Source organism: Notolabrus celidotus, chromosome 19 (genome assembly GCF_009762535.1).
Source record: "Notolabrus celidotus isolate fNotCel1 chromosome 19, fNotCel1.pri, whole genome shotgun sequence".
NCBI lineage: Eukaryota > Metazoa > Chordata > Actinopteri > Labriformes > Labridae > Notolabrus > Notolabrus celidotus.
The window spans coordinates 1,894,684-1,908,045 of record NC_048290.1 but is presented as its reverse complement, the minus strand read 5'-3'; the positions used below and the strand labels follow the sequence as shown (position 1 = coordinate 1,908,045).

Below are 13,362 nucleotides of genomic sequence, written 5' to 3'. Positions count from 1 at the left end.
GCAAACGTCTACTCCGAATGTCGTGTCAATCCATGAAACAGTCCCAGAGATATTTCAAGCAGCACAAAGACTCACTGACAGACTGATATGCAGGAACATCTGCTATTTGCATGACTACAAACCTAATCTACAACATCCCTGATGTATCTGCAGGCGTGATCATTAAGATCAGATTACTTATCTGTAATGTGAGTCCTCACTGCATTGATTTTACGACTGCAGGAGAGAAATTAATACAAATTAAAGCCGTCTTTAATTTACGAGAAAACAACTGTTGGTGCAGAGATGAAAATGACTTGTCATCGTTTGGTCGTTAACACCCGGTTCACCCCACAAGTTATGACCCATAATCCCATATGGACACACACACACACACACACACACACACACACACACACACACACACACACACACACACACACACTTACATGTAAGTACCACGTCTCCCTGGAGGTCATTCCACTCCTCAGTTAACTGGAGCTATAAAACGTGTGTAAATCAGCACAGCTTCATGTGACGACACGTGTCCTTGGCGTGGCCTTCTCAAGAGGTGCTTACAGAGCAGCCTCTACATCATGGACGTATGGTGGACGGGACAGAAGATGCTGCCCAGATTCCCATTTTAAATACAGTAAAGAAGAGTCTTCAAGCCAGATACCCTTAGACCATTTTATCACAAACACGTCTGCAGTACGAATTCATCCAACACAACAGCTGGGTGATAAAAGATTTTTTAGCAAGCCAGTGATTTTGCAGCTTCTGTCTTTGTCATAACTCTGATTTATTACTGAGGTTTTAGATGTTTTTGTTGTTGTAATTAAGTGCATTATTTAAAAAAGTGTTCCTAATATTCTGTCCCTGTCATGTATGTTTGATTAAATATTAGCAGAATGTCTTACTTCAACAAAAAAGCAAACTAAATCCATCATAGAGAATGTAGTTTAAATAAACAACAAGAGGCTCAGGAGAGTAGATCTGACCTGGACAACAGCTGCAATTATTTGATATACAGATCCAAAGCTAATCCATTGCATCATTTGAGAATTTATTAATTATTTTGTTGGTTTATAAATTAAAAAAATGGCTAAAATGTGTACGTTCCAGTTGCTTACATTTGAGGATTTGCTGCTTCTTAATATTTGTCAAAGAAATGTGAAAAATCTGATTGTTTGACAAAAAAAAAAAATCAGGATTAAGACGTCTGTTTGGCTACCCCAGGTACCATCACCACACCTTACACCATGACTGACTCTTTACTTTGTCAGAGGTGGGACTTATGTTGCATGATGTTCAATCAATCAGTCTTTATTTATGTAGCTCCAAATCCCAACAAACGTTATCTCAAGACTCTTTCCAAACAGAGCAGGTCTAGACTGTACTCTATGTCAAATTATGAACAAAGACCCAACATCAAGACCGGATCAGATCTAGTCCCCTCTTCCAGACAGGACTCAGTCTGATCTCATCTTAATCCACCATGAGCAGAGCACTTTGCAGCATTTAGCAAGTTACAGTGGCAAGGACAAACTTCCTTTAACAGGCAGAAACCTCCAGCAGGACCAGACTCATGTTAGACACACATCTGCTGTGAACTATGTTGCAGCAGGCTAACCAAAACTGACTTCCTTACACGTCATCATCCATTTCTAATGATGCTCAAAGTTCTGTTTTATCCAGTTCACAAGCTTCCTAAACTGGCGAGGAAACTTTCATCTGGATTTGCGCTGCAGTAGGAGCCACACTCTACAGTCTACACTAAACTAGCTAGCTGGTTACTGAGTCTTCTTCTTCTGCTGCTGCTTCCTCCCCTTCAGTTATCATCAATACTTATATGCCCTTATTTATTTCATAGGACACATAGTTTGAGTCTTTAAAGAATAAAGTATGGAAGATTTATATATTGGCTTTCTGTTGTGTTTTTTTTTTTTACGTAAGCTCATGTGAGGATCTTTGAGTACGAGTTGATTTTGGCGCCCCCTGTGGGCAAAGTTGCACCCTTTTCTCCTTGATGACTCGTCCTGTACAAGTGTGAGCACTGTTTTTGAACCAAAAAACGTTTGTTCTGCTTTGCTACCTTCCCCTGGGCAGCAGTGTCAGGCATTCAAAATAACTAAATAGAAATAATCACTCTCTATGCAGACGATATTCTTCGCTTCTGCTCAAATAAGCATTAATATTAATCCCTGTCTGTCTCTTCAAGAGTTGCTTTAAAACCTGCTGATGTTTTTCTGGTCTTTGTTTCTGTGAGTGAAAACATTAGTCTCCCAGAGGTTATATATTTCATACTCCTGGACCTCATTCTATGTATCTGTCATCCCTGTTTTGCTCAGATTTGCCCTCTAACGAGCTTCGCTGTCTGATAGAACTGTCGCCTCCTCGCAGAGCATCGCCACAACATGCCAGTGCCGCACATGAGGCTCAGTGAAGGGTCAGGAGGTGAAAGAGAGAACTCGTATTGATATGCTGTCATGTGTGAGCAGTTTGCGCCCTCTTCATTGGATGACTTTGAGAACCACAGAGGAGCGTCATGTTCCGCTGCTGCAGAGCTCATTGATCTGCTGTGAGGCAGCGACTGCTCCGCTCAATACTCGATTCATGATGCGCGTGTGTGTCTGTGTGTGAGTGTTCACATGTGACTGTGAGAGAAAGAAACCACTGACCCTGTCTGTAATTCACGGCTAGGAGGACCAATCAGTTATACTGGAGTGAACGTGCTGACCTTTAACTTTCGTTATTTAACGGTTGTTCTCAATGGGGGACGAGTCAGGACTGCAGGCGGGCCAGTTCAGCACCTGGACTCTTCTACTACAGAGCCATGCTGTTGTAATCCGTGCAGAATCTGGTTTTGCTTCACAGATGTGGAAGCTACCCATGCCATGGACTCTTATGATCCCCATACCATCAGGGACGCTGGCTTTGAACTGTGAGCTGACAACAAGCCGGGTGGTCCCTCTCCTCTTTAGAGCGGAGGACACAGCGTCCATGATTTCATCAGACCACAGGACAGTTTTCCACTTCCCCTCAGTCCATCTTAAACGGGATCAGGTCCAGAGAAGTCTCTGTGGTTCTGGATCAGGTTTATATATGGTTTCCTCTTTACATGGTTCAGTTTCAACCTGCATTTATGGATGCAGTGACTTCCACTACAGAGTCATGTCTGTTTTCAATGCAGTGACTTCCACTACAGAGTCATGTCTGTTTTTAATGCAGTGACTTCCACTACAGAGTCATGTCTGTTTTCAATGCAGTGACTTCCACTACAGAGTCATGTCTGTTTTTAATGCAGTGACTTCCACTACAGAGTCATGTCTGTTTCTAATGCAGTGACTTCCACTACAGAGTCATGTCTGTGTTTAATGCAGTGACTTCCACTACAGAGTCATGTCTGTTTTTAATGCAGTGACTTCCACTACAGAGTCATGTCTGTTTTTAATGCAGTGACTTCCACTACAGAGTCATGTCTGTTTTTAATGCAGTGACTTCCACTGCAGAGTCATGTCTGTTTTTAATGCAGTGACTTCCACTACAGAGTCATGTCTGTTTTTAATGCAGTGACTTCCACTACAGAGTCATGTCTGTTTTTAATGCAGTGACTTCCACTGCAGAGTCATGTCTGTTTTTAATGCAGTGACTTCCACTACAGAGTCATGTCTGTTTTTAATGCAGTGACTTCCACTACAGAGTCATGTCTGTTTTTAATGCAGTGACTTCCACTACAGAGTCATGTCTGTGTTTAATGCAGTGACTTCCACTACAGAGTCATGTCTGTTTTTAATGCAGTGACTTCCACTACAGAGTCATGTCTGTGTTTAATGCAGTGACTTCCACTACAGAGTCATGTCTGTTTTTAATGCAGTGACTTCCACTACAGAGTCATGTCTGTTTATAATGCAGTGACTTCCACTACAGAGTCATGTCTGTTTATAATGCAGTGACTTCCACTACAGAGTCATGTCTGTTTATAATGCAGTGACTTCCACTACAGAGTCATGTCTGTTCTTAATGCAGTGACTTCCACTACAGAGTCATGTCTGTTTTTAATGCAGTGACTTCCACTACAGAGTCATGTCTGTGTTTAATGCAGTGACTTCCACTACAGAGTCATGTCTGTTTTTAATGCAGTGACTTCCACTACAGAGTCATGTCTGTTTTCAATGCAGTGACTTCCACTACAGAGTCAGGTCTGTTTTTAATGCAGTGACTTCCACTACAGAGTCATGTCTGTTTTTAATGCAGTGACTTCCACTACAGAGTCATGTCTGTTTTTAATGCAGTGACTTCCACTACAGAGTCATGTCTGTTTATAATGCAGTGACTTCCACTACAGAGTCATGTCTGTTTTTAATTCAGTGACTTCCACTACAGAGTCATGTCTGTTTTTAATGCAGTGACTTCCACTACAGAGTCATGTCTGTTTTTAATGCAGTGACTTCCACTACAGAGTCATGTCTGTTTTTAATGCAGTGACTTCCACTACAGAGTCATGTCTGTTTTTAATGCAGTGACTTCCACTACAGAGTCATGTCTGTTTTTAATGCAGTGACTTCCACTACAGAGTCACGTCTGTTTTTAATGCAGTGACTTCCACTACAGAGTCATGTCTGTTTTTAATGCAGTGACTTCCACTACAGAGTCATGTCTGTGTTTAATGCAGTGACTTCACCTACAGTCATGTCTGTGTTTAATGCAGTGACTTCCACTACAGAGTCATGTCTGTTTTTAATGCAGTGACTTCCAATACAGAGTCATGTCTGTTTATAATGCAGTGACTTCCACTACAGAGTCATGTCTGTTCTTAATGCAGTGACTTCCACTACAGAGTCATGTCTGTTTTTAATGCAGTGACTTCCACTACAGAGTCATGTCTGTTCTTAATGCAGTGACTTCCACTACAGAGTCATGTCTGTTCTTAATGCAGTGACTTCCACTACAGAGTCATGTCTGTTTTTAATGCAGTGACTTCCACTACAGAGTCATGTCTGTTCTTAATGCAGTGACTTCCACTACAGAGTCATGTCTGTTTTTAATGCAGTGACTTCCACTACAGAGTCATGTCTGTTCTTAATGCAGTGACTTCCACTACAGAGTCAGGTCTGTGTTTAATGCAGTGACTTCCACTACAGAGTCATGTCTAGTTTTTAATGCAGTGGCTTCAACATTTTAAATGCAGCATCTCGATCAGCAGCAGCTTGAAAGCATGAATAAGTGTGTTTACATGTTATATTTGAACATATGACCAAGTTGTGTTTGTGCAGGCTGTATCTGCAGTGATGTGATGCATAATGACAGTGTGTGTGTGTGTGTGACTGCGTGTGTGTGAATCTGTGTCATTGTGCATGAGTGTGTGTGTGTGTGTGTGTGTTGACTCACGGGCTGAATGTGTCTGCTATTTCAGAACATTTCCTTTCTGACCCCACCTTTCTCTCTCCCTGTGAACCCTCCAAGGCATAAACACACACACAGATGCACACACACACACGAACACACACACACTGACATCATCAGGCATCAATCTGTCGGGTTGTCACTTCGTCCACGATGATAACAACCTCCTGACATTTCCATGCGTAAGAGACAGGACTGTTTTTTAGAGAGGACAGAAGACACGATGAGAGGGATGAAGGGAGCTGAGCAGTTTAGTGACTGAGGCATTAAAACATTCTTACTCAGCACACACTCCTGATCCCCTGTGATGTTTAATGCTCGGACACACACTCATAACAGCCACACCGCAGACTATACAGTCCACACACATCAGTGAAAGTCTGATCTCATTGATCATTTCAGGCTTTTGTACCTTTTAAAAACTCCTTAAAGTGCTCCTCTTATGCACGGACTAAAATGTGCTTACTAAGGACAGAAAATCGACCATGTATTATTCAAAAAGTGCAAATTTCACTCCTCTTTGTCCTTGGAATTTTGCAGCATCAGTCAATCAGAGAGGTGTCATTTTTTCTGAGCAGCGGGTCGGACCAGAGGGGAGAAGGCGAGGTCATGCGTTCCTCCTGACAACGTTCTTGTGAAAAGATAATGAGTGAGCTTCTCTGCAGTGAAAAATGTCTCCGGGCTCACACACACACACACACACACACACTGCTGCAGACCGCACTTCAATAACACATTACAGCTCACAGTTCACTCTCCCACAGTCAGCAGTCAGCCTCAATTAACGCCTGATTTCCAAGCATCTGCACGAGTGACGCCGAGTCGGTGCACTCGGACACGACCAGCAGATGTTTGAGAACGACCAGAGGCTCTGCTCCTCCTGCAGCAGCAGTAGGAGTGGTACAGCTGAAATAAATCATGGCTAATCACATTAGCTCCTCTCAGACCTTTTAAAAGGAGTGCTGCTGCAGACATGGCACTCTGACAGTTGAATGGACAATAAAATCTCTGCTGCAGCATCCATGTCTTATCAGCAGAATGATGCACGGGGCTGCTTGTGCTGGGTAATGCTGGAGTCACTCACTCAAAGGAGACAAGACCTGTTTGTACTCTTTATATTCTGACTCTAATCTGCTACAGAATAAGGGCCTGTGTCCACTGACAGCTTCTTCTTCTGCTGGCATCACCTTTTTTCTACCCAAAACTCATCCAGTTAATTGTTCCAGCCCTTAGTGTTGGCTGTGTTTTGCTGCTGTGCTCTCATTTACAAAGTAGTTCAACTTTGGGAACGCTGCCTAGCTCGTCAATATCACCTCTCCATCACTGACCAATCACAATCAAGAAGGGGCGGGGCTTTGGGTGTTATTATTTCAACGACTCTAGAATTTTAAATGATGAAATTATCATCTGATTTTATTAGTTGTTTTAATCTGCTGTGTTTCACAGTAGGAACTACCTTGACTACTTTCCTAAACTGTGATTGGCTCTTCCCTTCGTAAGAGGCGGGACTTTCTGGCTGTGTTGTAGCAGGCTGGCAGGAGCTTACTTTGTATTTAAATGAAGCACTTTGTCTTTAGTTGGTCCCTTTGGAAGAACACCGTCCATCCATCCTTCCTTCCGACTGACAGACTGACCGACTGACCGACCTTCCTTCCTTCCTTCCTTCCTTCTGTCCTTCCTTCTACAGACTGTCTGTCCATCCAACCGACCGTCCAACCTTCCTTCCATCCTTCCTTCCTTCCTTCTACCGATCGACCCACCGACCGACCTTCCTTCCTTCCGTCCTTCTATCGAGCGTCGGTCCGTTTGACCGACTGACCGACCTTCCTTCCTTCCTTCCTTCCTTCCTTCCAACCTTCCTTTCTTCCACCAACCGACCGATCGACCGACCGACTGTCCTTCCTTCCTTCCTTCCTTCCTTCTACCGACCGACCTTCCTTCCACTGACCGACCGACCTTCCTTCCTTCCTTCCTTCCTTCCTTCCTTCCTTCCTTCCTTCCTTCCTTTCTTCCACAGACCGACCGACCGACCGACCGATCGAGTCCTTCCTTCCTTCCTTCCTTCCTTCCTTCCTTCTACAGACCGACCTACCGACCGACCGACCGATCGATTCCTTCCTTCCTTCCTTCCTTCCTTCCTTCCACCGACCGACCGACCGACCGACCGACCGACCGACCGATCGATTCCTTCCTTCCTTCCTTCCTTTCTTCCACAGACCGACCGACCGACCGACCGACCGACCGACCGACCGACCGATCGATTCCTTCCTTCCTTCCTTCCTTCCTTCTACCGACCGACCGACCGACCGACCGACCGACCGATCGAGTCCTTCCTTCCTTCCTTCCTTCCTTCTACCGACCGACCTACCGACCGACCGACCGATCGATTCCTTCCTTCCTTCCTTCCTTCCTTCCACCGACCGACCGACCGACCGACCGACCGACCGATCGATTCCTTCCTTCCTTCCTTCCTTTCTTCCACAGACCGACCGACCGACCGACCGACCGATCGATTCCTTCCTTCCTTCCTTCCTTCCTTCTACCGACCGACCGACCGACCGACCGATCGATTCCTTCCTTCCTTCCTTCCTTCCTTCCTTCCTTCCTTCCTTCCACCGACCGACCGACCGACCGACCGACCGACCGACCGACCGATCGATTCCTTCCTTCCTTCCTTCCTTCCTTCCTTCCTTCCTTCCTTCCTTCCTTCCTTCCTTCCTTCTACCGACCGACCTACCGACGTACCGACCTACCTACCTACCTACATACATGTCTACCTACCTACCTACCTACCTACCTACCTGCCTGCCTGCCTGCCTACCTACCTACCTACCTACCTGCCTGCCTGCCTGCCTGCCTGCCTGCCTGCCTGCCTGCCTACCTACCTACCTACCTACATGTCTACCTACTTACCTACCGACCTACCTTCCTACCTACATACATGTCTACCTACTTACCTACCGACCTACCTTCCTACCTACATACATGTCTACCTACCTACCTACCTACCTACCTACCTACCTACCTACCTACCTATCTATCTATCTAGTACTTTTGCAAGCTGCACGTTTCTGATTGGTCCAGCATTCGTAGTGTTTTCATTGGACCCGCCATGTTTAAAAGACCGCAACTGCACACTGCAGTGTTTACTTTTACTCTAGTGTCCACTAGAGGCTTACTCCAAAAGCTGAGGAATCCCCATCAGCCCCAACAGATTTAAATGTGTGAACAGTCTGGTTTTGGTCTGCATCATTTCTTTATTCTGGCACACTGTACAGAGAGGTTATTTTTTATAACACATCTGTCCGAAGGAGATGTTGAGTCAGCATTTTTAACATCGTGACCGCCTCTTTATGAGCTTCAAATCGCCTCCTCAGCAACCACAGATGTGACGTCACAGCTTCTACGTCCATGTTTTACAGTCTGTTAGCGTACCTGATGTTAAAGAGTCCCATCATTTAAACTCTGTGGTGTTGGAGCGCTTCCACAAACTGCCTTTTAGGTTTAAAATCAGCGGCGTCCAGCTGGCAGAGCGGAGGCAGCGTTTCTCGCCAGTTCAAATCAAACACAGACGCACATTCTGAACCGACAGCCAGGGGGTTTTATTTAATCTCTTAAATGAGGCTTTCCATTACGATGCTAAAAAGAAACATTTGTTTGCAGACACAACTCTGGTATTGAGCTTTAATCATCTTTCAGATGTTTTCAGAATCCCTCTAAAGGAGCTGTGCGTCTATTTTTACATTAAAGTCAGACACGATCTGATCAACATAGCTTTATAATAAGACGTGTTCCTTTTGGCTGCAGACAGGATTAAAGAGCTGCTCTGCTGCCTCAGGAGGGTTTCATATTTTACCTGTGTCTAACACACGCTGCTCCACCACAGCTCACAACAGATACGTATTAATCCTTTATCTCTAGAGGAGGTGTGAGCTGTTTGTGATGCAAATGTAATAAGATATCTTCACATGAATGAGGAATGAGGAGTTTAAGTTTTGGTCTCATGCATTAATTCAGTTTGTATGGAGAGCAAAAACAGGAGAATAAATCAGCTAACTCTTTCTCCTCTGCATGTCGTTGTCAGACTCCCTCAGGCTGACATATTAACACAAACCATGACATATGCTTTCAGATGATTACATGAGCTCATGTTTAGATGATGCAGTTGAATCACCATGTAACCAACTTGTGTGTTATCTGTGTGACACTTCATGCGGGTCAGCGTTCCCTAAAGTCCAGAATGTTTCCAGTTTTGCTCTCGTCTGCAGATTTCTGTGTCTACTTATGCACTTTGTGGAGTTAGTGTCCTTTTGTCCGAGCTGCGTTTTCACTTCTCACGCCATTTATTCTGTGCGTGTCTGTTTCTGTGTGTGTGTGTGTGTGTGTGTGTGTGTGTGTGTGTGTGTGTGTGTGTGTGTGTGTGTGTGTGTTTGGGGTCCAGGATTAGGTGGACGATGAACATGTCTGGCGGGCCCCACGGGGAGGATCTCACGGATGAGGAGAAGGAGATCATCAACAGTGTGCTGGCTCGGGCGGCCATGATGGAGAACATGGAGCAGCAGAGGATCGAGTGAGTGGGGACCTCATCAGTCAGCCACACACACACACACACACACACACACACACACACAGATGTTCAGTGAGGTGGATGATTTGTGTGGTAGAACCTGAGCCAAGTGTGCGACTGTGCCTCACATTTCCTCACAGGCGTCTCTCCAGCCGCCTGGATAATATCAAGAAGACAGCATGTGGTGACGGACAGTCACAGTGTCTGCTGTGTGGAGCGTCTTTTGGACCGCAGGGGGTCACAGCTGTCCTCTGTGTGCAGTGCAAGAAAGTAGGTGCATGTCTCCGTTCTCTCTGCTCCACAGAAACGAGCACTACACTCGTTCCTAGAGATGAGGAGGTCTGAAGAGTGATAGAGACTTAGATAAAGGAGGTAGAGGGTTTTAACTTTAGAGTATGAGAAAGAAGAAAGTGAAGTTTTATCTTGTCTTCACAGGAAGGACAGAACAGGTTGCTCTCTCAGTCTGAATGTTAACGATCAAGTTTAAGTACGACAAATAGAAATGAAATGTTAAGAGCTAAGTCAGATATTGAGAACTCTCAGTTTTAGTGTCAGGAAGTACAAAAAAGGGGGATTTTTTTGCATTTAGAAAATAAGTTGAAAATGTTAAAAAAATACATAAAAAATCTAAAACTCAAATTTATATTAAAAAAATAAGGTAAGAAAAAGAAAGATTGGTCATTTGAGTGTTTAGGAACATAAAAATATTGACACATTTTTTATGTCAAATCTAATGTAGAAATATTTACAAAAATTTAAAATGTAAAAAGAAAAATAGAAATATAAACAAAGATGTTCAATGCAAAAAAATAAAATATTAACACAAAATAAAAGTTTAAAAAAAGTAGAACTATTTACAAGAAGTAGAAATATTAATAAGTGATGTAGAAATATTGCTTAAAGAATAAATGGCAAAATTCCAAAATTATATACAAATGTTGACAAAAATGTTAACATTTTAAAGGTTTAAAAAATTTACCAAAAAGTTAAAATTATTTAAAATAATGGGGCAATATTTATATCACAGTGAATAATATCAAATGCAGAAATAGTGTCAAAAATACAACGAATAATGTTAATAATAATCTTTACTGGAAAAAAGTTTCAATTGAAAAAATAATATAAATTTAGAATGGAAATTTGATTAATATATAAAAAAATAAAGAAGTATTGACAAAAAATTTAAAATGTCAAAAGCAAAAGATGAAGCTGTAAATGTTAATATAAATTTTAAGTCCAAATATAAGAAATTTAAGTTATATTTGGGCAATAAATTAATTTTTTTAACAAGATAATTAAATTCAAGCAATGAACTAGAATTATTGACAAACATTTAAACTGTCTAAAAATATATATATATTTCTAAACAAATTTAAAAACTCAGGAAAAAACCTTCACTACCTGAGGAAGCAAAAAAATCGATGGGGAAAAGTTTGAGTTTTGATAAAAATGTTAAATACTGAGAAATTAACTGAAAATATCTTAAAGCAGAAATTGAAAAGCTTAATTTTGGTGGCTAATTCAAACTACTGAACTTACTGCAAATAATAGGACAAATGTAGTTACAGAGGGAAGAATTTTTTAACATTTGAACCTTATTTTATTGTATTTCTGTCCGCCTGGTCGTACGCTCTCCTCAGTAGAGAAATGTTGTTTGTGTTTACAGTATTGTGTAGATGCTAAGTGGTCTCCTGTGGCGATAAGCAGCCAGTGGGTCATACACTAACATGTTCTGACGTACAGCGTGTCCTCTCTGCTCTTTACATCACATTCTGTTTCTTGTTGCTCTCAATAAGTGCGCACACAGAGGTTAATGCTATCTGACCTGTGAAAGTACATGTGTGCTCCGTGCACCTTCCATCAGGACCTGAGTCTGTGTGGGATAATCTCTCTCTCTCTCTCTCTCTCTCTCTCTGTGTGTGTCTTATGTGTGTTTGCCTTTTTTGCAGCACATGTGCAGCAAATGTGGGATTTTCAGCAACAGCAGGTCATGTCCTGTGTGGCTCTGCAGAATCTGCAACGAGCATCAAGAGGTGAGGAGAGGGAGAGGAGGAGAGCAGAGCGGGTTTGATGGAATCATAACGGCTAAATGATGTCATTATGTCTTCATTCTGCCGGCAGAGCTGCAGATTCTCTCATGATTTGAACCATTTTCTGCCTTTTAGACTCGCACTAAACTGCATTTCACTGCCCAGCGACCTGGAAAATCACCCTCCATTGATACCCCTCGATACAGAAACACGAGCAATAGGCAACGATTTATCTCAACGCGTCTTTAATTTTAAACACGGGTTGTGTTTGGATTAAAATGAAACATAAAGCATGCAGTTATACAATGCTGCTGTGTGATGACGGCGCTGAGTTTATGCAGGTCTCAGCCTGAGGGGAGCTCAGACTCTTTAAATAAATGCTCCCTCCTGTCAGTCACACGAAGAACGACTCCTCTGTGATGCTGAAAATACAAGATCATGATTCTGCTCCCTGCAGGAGAGGAACAAGGGAACCCCCCTCCGAATAATCAGCTTATGAATCCTCAGATCAAACACACAAACACAGAAACAGAAGGATCCTCTCTGTATTCCTGCACATCTGAGGGATACAAAAACACTGTGGTTACATTCTTGGCCTCATATAACTTCATTTCTCAGTCCCTGTGAGCAGCAGGAAGGAAGCTGTGAATGCCAAATTGACTCATCATCATCATCATCATCACACTTTAGTTGAACAACATCATTACTGAGCTGTTTGGAGGCTGAAAGTTCAGGTGACGACTCACTTCAGATTCTTACTTGACCCGTTTAAAGTGACCGCACATATCAGGAGTTTAGAGTGTGTGTTCATAATCGTGCAAACACTAAACTCTGAAAACTTTCCAGACTTCTCTTGCAAGCCTGTGAGATGCATTTCCTCTTATAATAATAATTGACAGCACTTATAGAGCGCTTTTCTAGATCCTCAAAGATGCTTGACATTGTGTGCAAAACAAATATAAGTACAGGATGCAGGAAGACAGATCAGAAGAAGAGAGGGAGGGGGCGCCGTTGGCCTAGCGGTCCAAGTGCGCCCCACAAACAGAGGCCAAAGCCCTCGTTGCAGAGCTCACAGGCTCGATTCCAGCCTTGAAAATGTACTGCATGTCCTCCCCCTCTCTCTACTCCCCACATTTCCTCTCTCTCTTCAGCTGTCCTGTCCATTAAAGCCAAAAATGCCCAAAATATAACTTTTTAAAAAAGAAGGAAGGGATGGAGGAGAGGTCAGGTGTTGCAGGCTTTTTTGGAAAGGAAGATTTGAGTTGATTTTTTAATGAGTTGCATAGTTGCAAAAGCTCTTTCCCCCAAGGTGTGGTGTTTGGTCTTTGGGATGGGGGTCTGAAGGTGGCGAGTTGGAGAGTGAAGTCATGCAGCGGGTGA

The 13,362-nt window shown here is 43.1% G+C and overlaps 1 protein-coding gene across 2 annotated transcripts in view; it reads left to right on the top strand.

Annotated features, from left to right (window-relative positions):
- Positions 1-13,362, top strand: part of rph3aa (rabphilin 3A homolog (mouse), a) — a 44,780-nt gene that overhangs the window by 18,074 nt on the left and 13,344 nt on the right. The window contains exons 1-4 of one of the 2 annotated variants that reach the window (XM_034709685.1): positions 6,360-6,449; positions 9,827-9,955; positions 10,093-10,222; positions 11,902-11,985. In XM_034709685.1, coding sequence (XP_034565576.1) covers positions 6,424-6,449; positions 9,827-9,955; positions 10,093-10,222; positions 11,902-11,985 — 369 coding nt within the window. In that variant the 5' untranslated portion in view covers positions 6,360-6,423. Of the gene's footprint in view, positions 1-6,359; positions 6,450-9,826; positions 9,956-10,092; positions 10,223-11,901; positions 11,986-13,362 lie in introns of those variants that run through there. The other variant, XM_034709686.1, reaches the window with a different exon arrangement.